This window comes from Takifugu rubripes, chromosome 10, assembly GCF_901000725.2.
Source record: "Takifugu rubripes chromosome 10, fTakRub1.2, whole genome shotgun sequence".
Classification (NCBI taxonomy): domain Eukaryota; kingdom Metazoa; phylum Chordata; class Actinopteri; order Tetraodontiformes; family Tetraodontidae; genus Takifugu; species Takifugu rubripes.
In genome coordinates this window covers 4,671,842-4,692,327 of record NC_042294.1, presented here as the reverse complement: position 1 = coordinate 4,692,327, position 20,486 = coordinate 4,671,842, and the positions used below count along the sequence as shown (strand labels likewise).

The following is a 20,486-nucleotide window of genomic DNA, read 5'->3' as shown; positions in this document are numbered from 1 at the left end:
AAGTGGGATTTGTGATCAGGTTTACTATACTATACAAACATTAATGCACATATATTAAGCTCCCGGTTGCTCTTCGTGCCCTCCAAGGTCCCCCCCCCCATCCCCCGCCTGCAGCCCCTCTTACCTTTCAGATGATTAGTGGCGTATATCTACTGCTAGAGCCTGGATTATCTTGTCCAAGACAGGAAGGGGTGTAGGCAAGGCCTAAACCTGGCAAGGTGATTTGGAGCGTTAATTCCTGGGTGTAATATTCCCTGATAGTCCCTAATGTTCTGCCTGTGAGCGGGGGGGTTGGAGTGGTCTCCGGGGAGAGCGGTTGTCAGTGCTGAGCTGCCACAGTACAAAGACAGAATGGATAATTAAGGGTAAAGCTAGGACAGGGGAAGTGATGTTCATTTAGATTCGACAAACTCTGAATTCTGTCTTAAGCTGAAGCTCATGGCAGCGATTACGGATCTTGATCTTCTTCCCTTTCTGCTTTTTTTCTGTTGTCGCCATTATCGTGTTCTCATCCCTGTTTTCTCACTCCGTGTTCCATCTCTTTCGATTCTTTTGCTCAACCTTCCTCGCCCTCACTCTTTTCCCCTCACCATGTCCTTGTGAATAATGCAGCCCACATAGCGCTCCCGTCTTTTTTCTCAACAATACTGATTGCCTGGAGCCAGTAAGACCCTGACTTACTGTAGACCAGTTGATTGGTCAGTCAGTAAGCAGGCTTCTGTCAAAGTCCTCCTCATTTGCTTCACAAAAGTTGAAAATCTTTCTCTCCTTTATTGTCTACTGTACGATTTGGCATTTAACGTATCGGAGTCCATTGAATCACACTCAGGGAGGCATGCATGCATTTATAGCACATCAGCTTATAGGTGCATATTATTTTGGAGATAAAATATGAACTTCCATATTGATCAACTTGCAAAAATGTCAAAATATAAATAAGTTCAACCTAATGATAGAATGTTTATATAAGCCTTTTCCATCCAGACAATTACTTTGATACCAAAATGAATTATTGATTAATCATCACTGCGAGTTAACAACCACTCATACTTTTTTTTTTACCTGACTGGTTTTAATTTTCTTATTTAAAATAAAACCATCAATTCCCTAAATTCTCTGAAGTTGAGAAGGTCAATATTATTTCCTGTTTCCCTTAGCCCAGCGAAACAGACTGAAACAGGATGGCCGCTTGTGTGGTTCTGCGGCTAAAACTCATTAACCTGCTAAATCTTCATTCTTAATAAGAGCTTGGCTGTGATGGGTTTCCAGAGGTTCTCTGACTGGGAAACACCTGATTTGGATCCCACATAACCTGTAGATTCCAGCAAGCCGTTGCCGCAGTTTCCTTTCTTATTCTAGAGCTTAAAAAGCTAAACATCTGTTTCGATATTTAGCAGATTAATATGTCGGTGTATCAATCTTCTCCTGCTGAAGAAGGAAATAAAGAAGATATTAACTAATCCTTGATGAACAGAAGTTGTTCCTCCAACCACCACTGACATGGAATTTAGACCCCTCAGTTCTTTGGTCAGTATTCATGGAACACAGAGGCATTTTAATGCACAGCAAATGGCAGTCGACATCAGTTTGTGTGTTTTTGAAGGAGCAGATGAAAGAATCTTAAGAGTCAGGTGAAGCACCACTTTTTGTGCTTCGGCTGACCTCCTGCAGCCTTTAAAAGTCCGTCCTTGTCGTGTAGCATCTCATCAGAGCAGGGGACATGACTCCAGAGTGTTTAAATACCGTTGCGATGGTGGTTTTGACTATGACTCCTTCATTAGGTCCCAATCTCTGTTATTGATCAGCAGAGGATGAATGATCCACTGGCGGGGAAAAAAAACTCAGGGGTTTGAAATGGTAAATGGTACACAACAGTGGCCTATAGAAGAAATCTATATTACAAATTGCCTTTGCACAGATTGCCGTCCTTCCGCCTGTGAATGATTTTGCATGCAACACTGTGTATGCGTTTATGGGATGTGTGTTAAAGTTCAGGTTGCTAGTCTTTGCATGTTATCCACTGGACACAGACAAGTCTCTCTTTATTCCACCTGTGTCCTTCTGCACAGGTTCAAATTCAGAGTTCTGGTAAACAAGAGGCCTAATTTTTGTGGCGGCTCGTCTCCTCTCCCTCACCCTCTCTTTTCCACACATATAGACTCATTAGTGTGTTTACCTCTATTTCTTATAGCATGGATTAAACAATTTACAACAGTTTTAATGAGAGGATTTCAAAAGGCAAAAAGTTCCAAAAAGCAACTTTACCCAGTTGCCTTAAATGGTTACAACTGATGTCATTCTGGGGGAATACAATTAGAGAGGATTTTAATCACTGGGAGACGGCAGGGGATCTGACTAATGATTAGAAATGCACTGGTCCAAACTTTGGTGTCCTTGACCAAGACTCTGGCGCTTAATCATTGACTGGTTTGAAATTTTGTGCAGTATTTGGAGTAAGGTCCGTTAAATGGCTCCAGTTTCCACCACGTTATTTAGCAAGCATCGGTAACGCATTTGTGCGATTTCAATGGGTGGCAAGAAAAGTTTAGCTTGGTGATTCTAAAAGTGTCTGCACGCACATCAGACGCGTGTTCCTGGATATCTCTCATTATACCTGATCGGGGACCTGCGCCTGGCCTAATTGAGACCACCCTAGAGATCACCTTTTGACAAACTCACAGGCTTAATGGGGACAAATATAATGGAGCTCATTTATTTAGCTGATGAATAAAGAGAAGTGGACTGATTATCTGACTGTTTAACTATGGAATGGACCTTCATATTTGTTTAGTGTGTGTGTGTGTGTGTGTGTGTGCGTGTGTGTGTGTGTGTGTGTGTGTGTGTGTGTGTGTGTGTGTCGCGGGGGGGTGCTGTAAAGAACCCAGAGACTGAACCCTCTCGTTGGAGGGAAACACTGCCTTTTAACTGGAAGAAACCTTGAGCAGAACCCTCTCGCTGAGATCTCTCATTGAAACGTCCTCCTCGATTGTAAAGTATCTCTATTAAATGATCCAGCAGCAGAATAATGGGAATTTATTAATTTATTTTTGTGTGTTGCTTTTTGTATCGGATGGACTCAAGCACACAACCTGAATTTATACGGAAAGTGGATAAACTGAATATCAGGCATCTTTTTTTTCCCACAAAAAGCATTCGATCATGACTAGTAAAATATAAATTCCTCCCCCTTCTGCACATCAGTCTTGAGTTGTGTTTGGGTGCTCATGCAGTCAGCCAGGGTAAATCCAGAATGCACCAGTCATGTGACATACAAATGTCAGCGCTTCTACCAACTCTGGTTGATAAACCAGTGGATTAACATAGAAATGGATTCTCTTCAACGGGGCATCATTTACAAGCCTTCCAATTTGATACATCGTTGGTGCTGTCGATAGTTTCAGATTTGTTTTCTTGCAAGTGCTCTGCAACTACAGACGAACCAATGAATGTTTAGTCTCCAGTTGCCTCTGTGAGGATCCGAGGTTGGGTGTAAATGCCCAAATTCCATTTACAGTGGCATGCTGATCAGGTATTTGAAGACCTTCTCACATTTGCAACCTGCCTACTGAAGGCCTTTGAGGACGGAATGCACAGAACACAAAATGGGAATTAGGTCAAATTACCCTGTTTATATTGATCAGGCAACGATTGACACGGCGTGTCAACAGCAGACCGGGACGCACCGGCTGATATCCGCGATAACATGAGGCATATTACCAAATTGAGCTGGAAGTTCAGGAACAAACCGGATGGCAACATAACAGACATGACTTCTCATGGATTTAGCGCGCCCCACCCATTTTTTGACATTGGCGTTGCAATTTTTCCCCTTTTTAAAAATGCAACATTGGCGAGACTGTGAGATTCTTGTAAATGGATTTTAAACAGGTCCAACCGCCTGTGAAAACCCACTTTCAGCTGCTAATTGTAATGTGAATGTGCCACGAGCCAGATCTATGTACACATCCCTTTACTGGATTCAGGCCCAGGGAGAAACCAATTGTCAAAGTGCACAACCATGGTTCCTGGTCTAGCTCACACTGAAGTATTGAAATTAGACATTCACAGGGCCCATAGTCATGGGGGGGTCATAGGGTTTACTCATGCTGAATCTGCCTACTAGGCAGGGGAGATGTCCCATTTTGAGCAATCTGGAATTGGCTCATAATAAGCCGCAATCAGTCAGGCTTCAAGAGGAACTTCAAACATGGCAGCCACTTGTACATTAAGCAGTGTTTTGTTCGGCGTGGAGGAGAGCGAGAAGAAAGCTGCAGCTGTGGAGGAGCTGTGCAGCAGATGAAAGTAATTAAAGGAGCCATCATCAGCATCATTAATATGCTAGATCTGCTGTGGCCTACTGAGTAGTCTAATGGAGAACATGTCACGATCGTCACCATTAGGGAGCGTGAGACACACATAAACACACACGCACGCAGTGTTCTAATGTTGGGTCACGCCATGATTATCACCATTAAACTCAGAGTGAGAAGACCTGCTTAGGAAACCTCATTCTCAACCACCACCGTACATAACACACACTCAAACCTACAGACACACACACACACACACTTACTCACACACACACACAGCTGTAGATCTTTAATTCAGGCCCTGTGAGTGAAAAGTATGCATATTTAAGTGATGTCAGCCCTGTTGAGTCTTGTAATTAGACAGAATGGATGAATGTTTTATAAAAACGTGTTTAACAATAAATGTGTTCATTAATTTGATGAGGGGATGTGCTCTGATGAGCTGGAACTGAGTAATGACTCATATTCCGCAGCAGCAACAACCCGGCTACTTTCATTTTTTCTGCCTTTTCTTAAAAAAAGTTAACTTTGAATCATGTAACTTTGAATTGTGTTCATCACTTGACCTTGAACAGTTTTGCTCCATTTTAGTGAAAATATATTTGTCCTCTTCTGTTAATGTGCAACTACCCCCGCCCCCCAGTAAGGAAAAGATGGAAAATCCATTATGTGCTCCAGACGTCACAGTTTATTTATTTATTTTCTCTGTTTTCTGGTGTGCTTTGTGGTTTTTCACGGAGGTTTTTTCAGATGTATGAATTCAGAACAGTCCTCTATTCTTAGTGAAAGTGTGGGTCGCGATCTGTACATTTTTGTCTATTCTAACAGAAGAAACTACCACAATTATAAATACTGTAAGAGCAGCGGCAAACCTCCCAGATCCTCCTTTAGCACTGTGCTAGACGCCTCCTATTTTCCTGCTGCAGCCCTGAAAAGACCAAACTTGGCTATAAGTGTGCCCCAAATGAATTCAGTTGCCCCTTTTAGCCCCCATCATCAGCTAAAATATTTGTGCAACAAAACCAATCTAAATGTTAAGCAGGTACGCTACCTTCCCTCCCGCCTCCCCTTGCAGTCACACCTCCTTTGTCCCCCGTTTCTCCAAACATTCCTCCCTCTTTCTCTCGGCCCTCTCTTTCTCAGTCACCCCCCCTCACTCCTCTTTCACCGCTTCCCCCACAGACTGAGGGTGTGTAATTTAGTCCTAATCACAACATCAGACTAGCGCCGCGATTTACATCCCTCCACCAGCCGAGCCAGTCAGTCAGGAGGGACATGTTAATGTGCGACCAGAGGTAATTACTGTCATTATAGTGTGCAACAGATCCCCCTCCCTCGTGTACATGTGTGCGTCTGCGCACGTTGAGGTGGGTTCAGACCCATAACCAGCGCGTTTTCCAGTCTCCTAACGGCACGGTTCAGTGTTTTTGTGCGTGTAATTAGCATTAGCATGAGGGTTTCACGTGGAGACACCTCTACAAAAGCAGCAATGAAATCACTGACAGGCGAGGGAATCACGATATTTCTGCCATCGTCCATAAATCTCATTACGATTGACGCTCTGACGCTGTTTGCTCTTGAAAATTAAATGATTTGCCTGGCGTAATTTCATTGTTCCCTCAGATTTTCTTTATTGCTTCGTTTGTGGAAATGCAGCCCTACCAGAATCTAAACTTAATTAAAGCTGTAATTTTTCATCATGTCGTGGAATTTGAATTATTGATTAGGCATCAGTCATCTCCACAGTCATTTCCTTTCATATCTAAGGCAGCCTGTTCATTTGTACAGCCTAATTATTTGGCAACTGGAAAATCATTTACATCATTTACTGGTTTCTGTTTGGTTGTCACATCAGACACAACTCGATTTGCTTTTTTTTAACTCAAAAATGACACTTGCTAAAGCCATTCCATCGTCCTGTGATTTGTTACTGGAATTCCTCGGAATCTGGAGCGAACTCGAGCGGTCATCCTTTGAACCGGGGCAGCCTGGGGCTGACGGGGTGCAGGATTAAAGTCTGGCCCCTCTTTGATAAACTCGTAAATAAAAATTTTGACCAGCGGCAACACAGAATCAGTTTCACTTCAATCTCGGCCTGACAAATGTTTGTCCGATGTGGACGCAATTTTATCAACTGGCAGCTGGCTTCAAAGAAAGAGAAAAGCTTTATTTTAATGGACCATCTTTTGTCTTTTCTCTCGTCTTTGGTCTTATCTGTCTGGAGATTATTATTTTGTCCCACTGACGCGTTGTGAGGATAAAATGAAGCATAATTGTTTTTCATTGCTTTTCTGATTACTGCAGCATTTTTTGCCACTCAGCTCCCCATTATCAGTGTCTTCTCATGCCTGTGCAGTAGTTTACTCCCTCACTGTGGTGTTTTCCAGATAAACATCAACAGCACAACATTTTGGCCGGCACTTACGCTTCAGATTCACCTTAATCGTGTGTATTTTGGGGATACATAACTCATGGTCCACATATTGGAAACTTTAATACATGTTAGCTCGGGTATTTTTTTTTTTTTTTTTTACAAGAACGGGTGGTCTATAAAGGTGTTTCCATGGTGATAAGGGTAATGTGTCAGGGTCTCCAGAGTTCAGGTCCAGAAAGGTGATAAGCAGATGGAAAAGTCAGCAGTTTGGACGGTGCCATTCCATCCCATCCCAGTTTTCACCCCTCATCCCATCTACTCCTCTGTCAAATCTTGTTTTTGTCTGCATTCACACATGTTCTGCATTTTTCTTCCTTATACCAAGTTACTACCTTTTACTTACCTTAGCAGAAATGTTAATTGATCCTTTTTCAGAGAAAGAAAATGCTAGTGTGAGAAAACAGATGGAATTATCAGACTCATACCTGGATTATACCGTAATATGAGTAATATAAGAGGAGGTTCATTGTTAAGAGCCTTGAAATCAGGGACCACCTGGAACCACCAGGGACCATCAGGAACCATTTAAAACAGATCACAATTGGAATGATGTGTGTTTAGTGTCAGTCAGCAATCTGCAGGTTATATTAGGTGGTTCACTCTAACATATGCTAGTGTGCTTGTCTAGTTGTGATCAACTGAAGGTTTCTCTGCATCTTGCCTTCTTAAAATAAAGGAAACACCATCCATCCACATTTTATTATTTATTGATTTAAAAAAAGATGCATCACTGTTTTGGGGGATTATCAGAAAAGACTCCTGACTACTTCCTTTGGGCTACAGATGAGGATAATAATGTGTGTAGAGCCAGAAGGAAAACCTGGGCTAGTATCAAATGTCCTCTCAGAGCTCCTAACTTCGCTGAAATATTCTTATTAAGGAGTCTTAAGGGGGATTCTGGAGTTCCCTGAGAGCGTCTTAGCCAGGAGGGGACAGAAACTTTGGGGACAGAAACCTTTGAAGAGGTGTGATTGACCCTGTTGCTAGGTGACGAGGTGTTCTAAAAGCTGTGATTGGATGTTACTAACAGAAAAAACAAATGTGCTCCTGAGACTCAGCAAAATTCATTGAATTGTCACAGCTTCCAAAGGTTTGAAAGTACCTCATTCAAGTGCTGGATATTATATTGATTTGCTTATTTTTATGTTTACTGACCATGCTGTTAGTTTTACTGTTTAATCTATTTGACATTAATGGTGGACGCAATTACGTTGAGTACTGGCCTCATTGTAAAAAAAATAAAAAATAATAATAATAATGAAATGGAGAAAAAAAGCAGAAATTCAAACTGGACAGAAGAACAGAGACAGAAAGGAAAGAAGAGAGAGGAAAAAGAGAACAAAAACTTCTTCAATATGTGGACGTCTCTCCTTCCTTTCTTTGTTTAAGACACTCTAGGCTTCCTAAAAGTTCTCCTCACTCCTAAAAGTGTTTCTCTTAAGGAGCTCTCTTAAGGCCAAAGATGCTTTGTGAATAGCCTTTGTCTTACCAAGGAAAAATTCTTATATAACTCCTAAAATCTGACGATTCGCTGTGAAAATGAGTCCTGATGGTCACACACAGAAATGCTTTTTATTTACATCCACAGAAGTGAGTTCCAAATCCAAAGAGTGAGGATGCCTAGAAGTAAGCGTGGAAAACAGCCCCAAAACAAACTAGAAGACAAACCAAGCTGGCAGACAATACTGCCTTCACGTGTTAAAGTGGACAACAATGTCAATAAATCAATAAGACAACAGCCATCCAAATAGCCACAACAGAGATCATTTGTCACCTTAAAGAGGACATACAGCATTATACCTATTTTCAGGTATTTATTTTTCATCTTGGACTCTGGTGGAGCAGCTTGACGCGATTCATCACCTCCCCAAAAAAACTTCTATAGATCATCAGAACAGAACGGCTGTACCCCTGTTTTCAGTCTCTTTTCCGCCTCCAGCTGAATTTCCCTGTTTCAGTTTCCTCTTTTTCTTTGTGGACCCTCTGTCTGCTTGTTGGCTGTTCAGGATTTTTCTGAAAGGGAGCTGAAGAGGGGGATGGAGGGCACCCCATAATGCCATTGCTACATGGTATAATGAGTGGTATTGTTTTTTTTAACATGACTCAATGTTAAAAAGAGACCAAAAAAAGCATATTTCTCCTTCCCGCGAGCTTCATTAAGGGCTGAAATTAATTAAAGATCTTGTAACCGTTAAAGAATGTTACAGGTTTAAATTTTCTAAACCATTCAATTTTAAACAGGCTGGAACAATCAGTGCCAGAGGCTAATTTAAGCTCATTAGAACACTGAAGCTGCGAGCCACCCGAGCTAACGGTCTTTTCTGTGTCTTACAGATGGACACGCTGAGGTCAAAGCTGGAAGAGATGCAGGATGACAATCAAAAACTCCTCTTTGAGAGCAAGATGGTCATGAAGAATGTTACTCAGTGGATATCTGAACAAAAGTATGTGTGCCTCTTTTTCTAAATCTTGTGGGTTTGGGTGGATTTCTAAAGGCCCAGTTCTTTTCTCAGGGTGTCCAGTGAGAACCTCTCTGTCCAGCTGGAGGCACAAACCAAAGTGCTGCTGACTGTGACTCAAGAGAAAGAGTAAGTGATGTCTTTAAGCTAGCAACAGGTGTATCGTGGATCTATTTGTCATGTGTCGTTGCGTACCACATCTGTATGCACACATCTCACGCCTACACACACTCACATGCTCTGGCGTGGTGTTTTACTCTTTCGTGAGATCAAAGCGGTCTAGCTGTCTCACAACCCCTGGGGTGCTATACCTCCCCCAAACCCCACTGCAAATGTTTACGTCTTTGCTCTTCCTCCCTCCCATTTTTGTTTCAGTTACAAAATGTATGTTCTTGAGTTGTTCTTATGCTGAAGCCGAACCTGCCGTATTGGTTGGCTTCGTGCCTGGTTCTTCTCATCCTATTTAGAACTGGCTTCTGATTAAAACAGCGACGATATCAATACGAAAATAAATAATAAGAAGAAAAGAAAGCCTCATTGTCTGTTAGTGTAGCACAGATCATGTCGAGCTGCTTGTTAAAGGACTTTCTGGAAGCAGAGGAACACAGACCTCATTGTTATCGTGTAGCAGCATAGTTGTCTTCCATGTTAACAAGAGGTTCATGATGAAGATAATAACCGCGTCTGCCTTTTGCCTCAGCCTCGGCTTGCATATTTCTCTGTCTCGCTCTCTTCCACAGGCACCTTCTGGAGGCTAACAACAGATTGAAGTTGCAAGTGAAAAGACTAAAAGAAGTTGTGGATGAGAAGGAAAAGGACACGGAGCGCTTCAAGGTGAAAGAGCGCTTGAAAAACGCTGGAGCTCAAACGGAGGAGCCTTTTATGAACATTTGGTGTGTTATATTTTCCAGGCTTACATCAGGAACCGGGATGTGCGACAAGACGAGGCAACGTGAGTGGTCACCTGCGTGTTTGCCTGTATGTTCATGTGAGCCAGTTTCCACCTATCAACCGCTCGTTTTAGCATTCACAGGCAACAAAAGTGTCAGCCGGCGAGCTTGGTGCTGAAGCCAGGACAAAGCTGTTGACGCTAATGACATCTGGAGTGCCAAGTTGTGAATGAAACACCCCAGGGGCCCCCTGCCACCTGTGCGAGCTTGTCTGTGTCAAGCTTTTTCTTCACTGTGAATATGTTACTCATGCTGGGCCTTATTTTGACAATAATTACTCTCCAATCGAGGGCCGGTTCTTCTTCTGTCTGCCTCCACCCTGACTGTCACGCTGCATTCATCAACAGACAGGAAATATATTTATTATCTTCATTAAGACTATTAAAAGCAACATAGCACAGATGGGATTAGGTGGTGGGATGGAAGCAGGATTGGAGGGGGCATCTGCCTGCAGCGGAGCTTACTATCACCCCCCCAAGGTCTTCCTCATTAACAACCCCCGCCACCTCGCCCCGATTTATGCATGCACTCTTGTCCCACCCCTCCCCTAACGAAGCACCAGCCTCTGTTTCCAAAACGGATCAGATTTGTTTTGACTGGGGTAACTTTCCGACGCTATTCAAAGCTGTCAGTCATTTTAATGATATCATTAAGGGGCCGCGACAGAAAGATGAATAGCTTTTCTTTGTCTTTCCCTCATAATTGTAAACGAGAGAGAGAGAGAGTTGATGTAGATGTATGCAGAAGAGGGGTTTTGATTGAGCGAATGTAATAACACAGAAGGAGATAAAACCAGTGAATGAAAGACCCTTCCATAGTGTCTCTCCATCTAGTCTCCTTCCTTTTCTTTATTATGAAGACTTCTAATTTATTTCATTTCATTATTGCACCCACACTCGCACACACCCTCACAATGCCATATGTATGAAAATTATGAATCTATAAGGCAACAGATATGTCATGGGTTTCTCCTGGCAGCTGTATACATCTGGAGGATAAATCTCATTACTGGTGCCAAAGGGGATATTTTCAGTGTCTCCCACCTGCCACTATCACTGGCAGCCATCAACACGGCGCAAAGGTTTTCTCATTAGATATGCCTTTATTAAAGAAATTTATTATGATTACACGGCCCGCCGTTCCAGTATTTGCCGAGTGTCGCGGCTTCACCTCTCGGATGGCATTTCGTTTTAGCCCAGACGGCAGAGAGGTGAGGAACCAGGAGCAGAGAACATCGAAATTTGGACCGTTAAAAAGAAACGAGGCTTGGTGACATTTAAGTGACAATACTCGGTTTAGGTCAGTTTCCATGCTGTTCGATATTGAAGCATGTAGGCCATGTATACTTTGCGATTTTTTTATTGATTTTCTTTTTCAGCTTGTGTCAAATATACTGTAAAACTTCAATTGAAATAGCCAATTTAACACAGATCTCCCCTCCTGGCGGGTGCAACCACACGTTTTTGCATTTAAATACAACTAGAATCCTGATTCTGTTGCTGTGACGTGTAACACGCATGTTTGTGCTGCTTTAAACAAACAATCAGATCAAACTGGTATTTTTAAATCTCTGCTGAGTAGTTTGTAAATATAATAATGTGTAATAATTGCAGTACAGATGAAAAATAACACAATAGTTTCTTTTGTACTGTGAATCCTTGGCATCATGTTACTGTATTACACAGTGTTGCTCTGTGGTTTTAATCCTTGGAACTATGTGATGTGCAAGAGTATACCTTTACCAGGGTTGGGGTTCGCTAACCCCAGCGCTCATTTAGAGGACAGAAGTAGGTGAATGCTACTTCGTATCATCATTTGTGATCACAAGCCTTGACACCTTACTGGTGTCTAGTGTCAGATGTACTTCTATGTTGGCATAATTGCCAACTCTTTACTGTCGTGGAGTCAGGAGGATGCTTCTTCCCTTCCTCTTCCTTTCTCTCCCAGACAAAAGTGTTTAATTTCACCAGCAAGGAGAAGAATGAGCTCTGAGAAAAGCTTCAAATGCAGGGCCAGCGTTGGATTTGTGTCAAAAACATGTGGCAGAGACAAAGAAACACTCAAGTAGCACGTCTTTCAACAGCTATTATCCTCCAGGCGCAAATTAATTAAATGATTCATCAAACTCCTTCACATTTCACCTCATATTATCTTGCATAATGTTGGACTAGATTAGCATCGCCGCGGTGAAGGCTGAGATCGATGCAGTTTGCTGTGGCTGTGACACAAACCATGTAGAGGGAAGAGCTTGTGAAGCACCGGGCGCCATCAGTCGCACTGCTAACAATGTGCTTCCAATTAAGAGCAGCCCATGATCACAGCAGGGGGTTTGTACAAACACAGAGGAGTGAAGGGGCAGAAAAATGAGGAGACAAGACAGTCGAGCCTTGCATAGAATCTGAGAGGGAAGCAGTAAATAAGAAAGATGAGGAGAGATTGTGGAGCGCAGCCGTGTAGTTTATGGCTGAGTTTAGAGAGCGCGACAGCTTGTGCTTTGACCCTAATGACTATAATTACACACGCGCTGATTGGGTTAGACCGCTAATTACACCCATCCTGTTTGCGTGTAAACACAGAAGTACGGGTTTACACAGGCGCGGTGCCAGAACGCACAACGCGTGCATAAATCTCACACGGCGGCGGCAGTGGTGATGTTTCATGATCTGCTGCCGAAGAGCACAGTAACATTGAGGGAAGCATTTAAATCATGCAAAGGATCGGCGGAAATTCGATTTTATGGAGCATGCCTCCTGTTCTCTTTCCCTTGGCCGCATCAAAGGAAACAGGGAAATCATCGCTTTTCTGAAGATCAAAGGAAAAAGGCAGCATCGTGCATATTAATGCTCTTTGTATCATCATTATGGTGTGAAATTAACAGAGTCAAAGGGGTCAGTTGCAATTATAACTGAAGTCACTCTCAGGAAATGAAGTCTGTTCAACGGAAAACTGTTTACATCGGCCGCCGTTAGATTGGGTGACAGACAGGAATGTTAATTCTATTCTGGAAAAAAGGTTTTAATATGGAACTGTATTTCTTTCTTTATGTTTTTGGGAGCATTTTAACACTGACAATATTCCAAAGTCGCTGGATATGTTTGAGAGATTCTATATTGGGTTGGTTTCATGTAGGCTGAATCTGTTTTTCCCATTAATGAGCTTTATAAACTTTTCAGAGTCTGTCCTTATATTAGCATCTTCCTGAAGTGCCTCTTCAGATTTTAAATGCTTTAACTTATGACTAATAGGGCCAAAAGCGTGTGTGTGTGTGTCTTTGTGTGTGAGCCACATCCGTGGAGACAATAATGTCATTCATTAGCTCTCGAAGAGCGTGCATCTCTGCTCAACTGGAGCAAAACGGGAGTGGCGTTCCATCCGCCGCTCTGATAGAATATCCCAGCTTGCTTTTTTTTTTCGTCAGGAGAAAATTAACATTGGAGAGGTACAGTGGTGCTGTAATGGCCTAAGAAGTCTTCAATAAAGTATTTAGACATTTTTCCCCCCCAAATGCTAACTGGACAGGTTCAGTGGGGCATGAAAGGAAGGAGCGTAAAGCGGGGGGGCAGAGCTCCTCAGCCCGAACAGAGCACCATTATCCACTGTCGTTAAATTAATAGACGTTCCTTAAGTCAGCCTTGGCTCTGAGCATCATAGCGTTTGTTTGTGCTTCCACAAAACCTTTTTAATAAACAGTTCAAATCTTAAATGGTTTCTTGTCCTCTTAATGTTCCCTGGCTCCGCTCGCCTTCATTTTGTTTTTGTGGGGGTTTTTTTCCTGGTTTTAGTCTTATAGGAGCGGTTACTTTCCCATCTTTGACTTTAGTATTAAGTTATAATGACGATGTTATAATGAAGATGATGTACGCCAACTTTTTATGACCCAGATTTTATAGACATTTGATTGAAGCTGTGGTTATGGGGGTGGTTATGCAAACGCATCCCATCATGCAGAACTAGCGTGAGTGAGTTACTTTAAAATGACACATATCAACCTGTTCTGTTTGTCTTTAAGGCTGCATTCTTACAGGAATTGCTCAGATTTGTCCCAGAGGTGTTAAAATTCACTTTTTCTTTCAGCCTGAAAGCACAAGGGTGCGTTGCTCTAAACCTCAACAAAATCCAGGACATGCAGCTATGGCTGCGACAAAACCTCGAAGCCATCGGAACGCTGAACCAACAAGTAAGAGCATACACATACACACACATCCGCACTACCGTTTCTACAAACACTTACCCATTATATAGCTCCTATTTCTAACCAGCCCAGATAACCCCTGACCCTGACCCAGTTCTAACCCAACATTGTCTTAACCTTCAAACAGTTCTTTGTGTTTGTGCAGACTCATCAAAATGGTCCATTTTGCAAGAATGTCCTCACTTTGCTTGTAAAATCAGTATTTTGGTTCTCATTATGTAGCAAATACGAGGAAACACACACACCTGTCAGGTCCTGAAAGTCCTTTTACCCCAACACACACACACACACACACACACATACACTGGCCCACCTGCTGTTGAGCTTGCGCAGAAGAAGTTGCTTTCATGCGTCCAACTTCAAAAATGCACACTCTCTGACATCCATTTCCTCTTCCTGTGATAAAAGGGAGGAAAGGCGAGGGCGGGGCAGGGCGGTGGGGGCAAATTGTATCGGGAAAAAGTGGCGAGGTTCCTTTCTGCTGGTAAATGATTTGGCTTTCATGAAGCTGAGAGAGGGATGTATATCAATACGGGCGCACTGATCTCTCCGTGACAGCGTAGGGAAATGGCCTGCTGTGATAAAACAAGGTGGGGGTAAAAAACACAGAGGAATATTCTGAGGGAAGGCTGACATTTTTTTACTTTCTTAACTGCGTAAAAAACTTCACAAGAGTCAACAAATCACCAAAGGAGAGCCAAATCAAAGGCTCCTCAGCCCCCTCGGTTCTCCAGGGCCCAGGGAAAGGCTCACCTGACTTTAGTTAGTGCGTAGCAACGGCCTTGCTGATTGATGGAACACGTGGTGAGCTAGTACTTGTTGAAGTTTTCCCTTTTTTTTTTCCTGATAAACAGCCTCGGTTGTTATTGTTGGAAAGCAAGTGAGCGTCAGCTGCACATGTGATCCAGAAGAAGGAGCAGATGGAGAGACAGAGAGGTGTTGTTTAACAGGTCAGGTGTGTAATAGCACCTCTTAATCTCTAGTGTGAATCATTACACATATCAATCCAACACGGACAGTCTGCAGGCGCACAAACTTACAGCCGCGGTTAGAAGGTAAAGATATAGACAGTCCATTTGCACGGGAGCTTCCCTTTACTCTCAGCTGGACACGTCCTCAGAAACCCACTTCAGATATCAGTCAAGGGTTTGGATGCCTGGGTTTATCTGCGTGAAAGCTGTTAGCTTCTTAAATCAGATCTCTGCTTTGCATCAGTCTCATTTACTCATCCTCACAAGGCGCACATTAGTGGCAGCTTTGTAACACACGCACACATGACGTTCTATCAGGCTGCCAAGTAGATTTCATGCAGAACTTTGAAACCTCGTACAAAATTAGATGTAAATTAAGCTATTTCCCTGTCATCTGGAATGAAGATGAACATTAGCAGGGGAAAAAGCTGTGATTCTCTCAGGAATTGACTAGCTCCAGGCGCACTGTTGTCCTTTTGCGTTCAGCTAATGTCCAGTTTCATGCTTTTGGTACAAATATGGGGGGGAAATGGACATCGATGCAGCAGCTGATCAAAAGGTTGAAAATGACATAAGAAAAATCATCTGTGCTGCAGGTAGATCATATTTTTTAAGCCAAACGTTTGTATCTCTCTCTGCTTTTTATAATTCTTACTAAAATACATTAAAATCATTGAAATAGAAACGAGCATTTGAATGGGAAAAGTGCAAATTTGCATCCACACCATTAATGAAACTGTCTCCATGTCTCTTCATTTTCTCTCTTCTTTAAACACCCTTTTCATCCAAACATATGCTGACCAGTTCCCCCGCCCCGTGTGAAGTTTCAGGACACAAGCTGGGACTTTTTTTTTTCCAAATTCCAGTTCCCTCCTGGGCAATTAGGAAAGCATCCTGGGACATTCAAAGATGGGGTGAATTAAACAAGCCCCTTTAAATTTGCAATCAATTACTAGAAATTCTATCGCTTTGGGCCCAATGTAAGAAAGAAGGCAGCGTTTTCACCATTGAAGATGGAAATCTTTACGCATCTCTGGATATCGACGTGCCGTCGGCTCCTGGAGGGTTAAGCTGGGGACCTCGCCTTAACACTCAGATTTATTGCAGTGTGTGTGTGTGTGTGTGTGTGTGTGTGTGTGTGTGTGTGTGTGGGTGTGTGCGTGTGTGTGTGTGTGTGTGAACAATGTCTGGAAGGGTAATGTTAGCAGAACCGCCCGGAAATGTGTCTGTCTCATCTCCGTTTGTGTTTTCACTCTCTGTCTCTCTCTCTCTCCCCAACACACACACACACATACACACACACACACACACACGGCCAGACATGTCAATGTGACATCATTCTTTAACCGCAGCTTTCACACAGACACGCACGCATGCTAAAAAACAGATGTGGATAAGTGCAACTGTCATTACCCGATGTGTCTCTGTGTCTCTCTGCACTTTAATTTCTTATTTTACTCCTCACGCCGCTAAAAATACATAATTTCAAATGTTTTATTCCCTTTTATCCGTACCTTATTACAATTTTGGCCTGACACATTTTGCATATAATTACCACGCTGTAAAATAAATGTAGTTGCTTTTTTCTCCCTCCAGTCAGTCGCAGAAGTGTGTTTAACTCACTCTTCACCCCGCCGAACCCAACAGCTCTGTAAAAAAAAAAAAAAAAAAAAAATCCTCAATTTTGTTTGTCTATAATTGTGTTTCAGGAGCCAAATCATGTTCTGAGGCCGCGTGATTTGTTTTGTGTCATGGATGGTTTTGTGTCAAATCGACCTCTAATGAGCGCTCAAATTGCTTGTTTTCATGTAGAAATTTACACCGTTTGGTGGCTCCCACTTGCAACAGTGTTCAACCCCGCTGCAAATGTGTTTCTTCCCCTCCTTTCCATTAAAATTTTTGGTTTAGTGAGCATGAAAGCAGCATTTACTCATCGATTATACTGGTACAGCAGCAAGCTCATCCACTGGATACCTCGCTGAATTTTGATGGCTGATAGTTATCGTCTGATTGAATCCAGTAGACTAAATAAGTCTGATGTTCAAGCTTAAATATTAGTTTCTTTGTCTCCTTTCCGTCTTTCTGTCTTTTCAGTTAAATGCCCTCAGCATGGAGAATGATGTCCTGCGTAGGCAGCTGGAGGAGGAGAGGTCTATGCGACGGCCTCCAGCTCCTCCTGCCTGCCAACGGCGTCAGGTCCGTACCTCCATCCCATCGCCGCCCTCGACCCCTGAGCCGGGACGTGACGTCAGGGGATGCCAGCACGTCTGTAACCCAAAGCCAGCTCAAGGAGGCGGGCCAAAGAGCCCCGGTGAGTCTCAGGCCTTTGGATGAGGTGTTCAGGACTGGAAGTGTCAGCGTCTGGAAGCAGCTCAGACTGGGATCACAGGCAGAGATCAGACCCAGTGAAACCCCCGAGGACTTTGACCTACCTCGACTTCTTGACCCCCAGTCTCTCACTAGGGAGTGTGCTCAGTATGAGGTTAATGTCCTCCAGGTCAAAGTCAAGTCCCAGGATGCCTTTTGCCAGAGGGGGGCCTCCAGAACCAGCGAATGATGACATTCCATTAAAAAAATGCTCAGAACTCTCCGTCCAGCTATGACGTAGATGCACTTCTTCCAGGAACGCATTTACATTTACGTGCATCTTGGAAGGCTGCAGAGCTCGAGCGGTAGCAGCTTCTGACGTTAACCATTACTCGCGCAAAATAAATCAAATTCTTGCACTAAGCGTTTAAATATTTTTATGTGCTGGCACTTTCCGACGGTTCTGATGAATAATACTTTTAATTGAAGTGAAATTAAGGAAACAGAGCACACCGACCGGCCACAGATTCCTCAACGTTGATTAATGTGTGTTTGGCCAAGCGGGGCGAAGGCACATCATCAGTTTCGGTAACGCTGTCTCTGATTACGCCGCAGCTGCTCGCCATGTGTCCTGCTTCTGCTACGCCAATGTGGCCGTTCATTGTGCGTCTGCATGCTTCTGTCTCTCCCAGAAATGCCTGTGGGTGACAGTGTGCTATTGTACGATTAAGTGTGCGTTATCGTGGATTTTCTTTTTCTTTTTTTGGGGGGGAGGGGGGTGGTAATTTACTTTCTATACTTATACTTATACTTAAAAAGGTATCAACTGGGGTCTCTCTGGTCCATGCATTCATTTTTTAAGCATCGTCTTGATTTAGTTATGTCATGGTTTATGACAGTTACAGGATATAATAAAGAAGTTTTGCAAACTGATAAAGTTGTAGCGATAGCTGAAGCAGGCAAATCAATATAGACATTGTCTGAAAGTATGAAGCTGGAACAAGAGTGTTCTTAATCCATACTGACCTTCTGTTCTTCCAGGATTCATGGTATCGCGCTCAGCGTGATTGTACAAGAGCGAAGACGAGGACAAAGACGTAAATATGCTAACTGGAACCAGAGAGGGATCATTACGCTTTTATAATGAGAATATGCTGTCTGGAGACAAGACGTCTGCTGTCACAACTGGCCTCCTCATTTTATCATGGCTGTCCGTCCATTGTCTCCCCCACCTGTCTCCCACACAGGCGCAAATGTCCCTGAATGGTTCCATGCACTAACGCTCATGTAGCCAATCAGGATGACGTACTTTTTAATGATCCCAAGTGCAGCCACGTGTCCTTGTTAGCTTACTTTTTCTCATCACCCCGTCACGCATAAAAACACCCTCCTTTTACTGTATGCGCAAACGCACGTTCCCACACGCGCCCGCTCACACAGCTATGATCAGTTATGTTCTTTCAGACGTACACATGCGCACACTTACGCAAACTTCCTCCACAAACATGCGCGCTCGCACCAACGGAGCAGTCATTAAAAATAAAACCATGGGCTTTTTGAAAGCTCCCAGGACTGAGGGAAAAAGTCAGCAGCGCAGCGGTGAAAAGAGTCCCCCTGGAAACAATGAGGAGAATGATCATTTGTTGTTCTTGAAATCCCGGTGAGGTTTCTCAGAGGTTAAGCTTCCCTTTGATGTGTTTTTAACTCGTTTCAGCACTGCAGAGGGATTAGTCAGCCTCTGTGTGTGTGTGTCTGTATGTGTGAGAGAGAGAGAAGCACACAAACGCACACACACACACAAACATGCACATTCACACTCAGGCATACAAGGTCTTAATTTCCACACCGTGAGTTCTTTCCCTCACATAAGTGGTAAGCGCAGAACAGGCTTCCTAACCTAATTTCATCAAATGAGAGCGAGTGGCGCTTCAATGCCGTGAGTGTGGTCCAGTAGAAACCTGCGGTAAACCGGCAGAATGTTGCACGTCAGGATTTTCTCTGTGTTTTCCATAAATTAGCGCTGGTTGTTTGCAAAGAGCGCCGGGCCTCAACCACGGGAGCGAGACACCCAGAGATTGCAACTCTCATTAACGTGTTAACACCGCATTAGTTGAACCCTATTTCAAGATAGAAAATGCACGTCTGCGTTTGTTGCTGGGCCGACCTGGTCCGATCATCTGATGAGAGTGCTTTCATTTCCATTCTGGTATCCACTCGTCACGTTACAAACGGTCATATTATCTCTAAAAAGTCAGTAGGGGAACAAAGACTGAGGATAAAACAGAAGTGACAGGAGCGCTGGCAGCACATCTGCTGCAAACTGAGGTCAGTAAAACAAAGGAAGATAGAAGAAAAGTTAATTTTTTCCCTCCAAAGTTTGACTTTTTCTGTGATTACTTTTTATAGCCACACTATAGCGTGCTTCCGCTCCGCTGGTGCAGGCTGTAGGTGTTTCGTATTCAACGATTCGTTCTCACGCTGACAAGTCTCAGTAGAAGAACTCATTACTTCACCCACACATTTACTCATTATCTGCTTTTTTAAAATTTTGACACATAATCAGGGATCACGTTGCTTCATCCAGTGATTTTTCTCCAGATAATTAATATCATTCCTTGTATCCTGACTGAAGGTGAAAGTGCATGAGATTTTTCAGCAGTATCGATTACAGCGACTTTCTTTGGTCTTTAGAACACAGTCTGGTCAAGAGTCCTGTCGTTTTTCTAAAGTTACCCATCCAGCCCACCCAAACCCATCTGAGCGCATGGCAAGTTTTGATCAAACTTCCCTTCATCTCTCCCACGCTTACATTTACATTTAAGGGTGTTTAAAAATAAGGCCTATATTTCATGTAGTTATAACC

The 20,486-nt window shown here is 43.1% G+C and overlaps 1 protein-coding gene across 1 annotated transcript in view; it reads left to right on the top strand.

Moving 5' to 3' along the window:
* The window catches only part of LOC105416987 (trichohyalin-like), a 75,760-nt gene extending 56,647 nt beyond the window's left edge, over window positions 1-19,113 (top strand). Inside the window, exons 17-23 of the mRNA XM_011607835.2 lie at window positions 9,079-9,188; window positions 9,258-9,332; window positions 9,944-10,037; window positions 10,115-10,155; window positions 14,228-14,330; window positions 17,411-17,627; window positions 18,665-19,113. Of these exons, the coding sequence (XP_011606137.2) occupies window positions 9,079-9,188; window positions 9,258-9,332; window positions 9,944-10,037; window positions 10,115-10,155; window positions 14,228-14,330; window positions 17,411-17,627; window positions 18,665-18,690 (666 nt within the window). The 3' untranslated portion in view covers window positions 18,691-19,113. The remainder of the gene's footprint in view (window positions 1-9,078; window positions 9,189-9,257; window positions 9,333-9,943; window positions 10,038-10,114; window positions 10,156-14,227; window positions 14,331-17,410; window positions 17,628-18,664) is intronic.
* The last annotated feature ends 1,373 nt before the right edge of the window (window positions 19,114-20,486 follow it).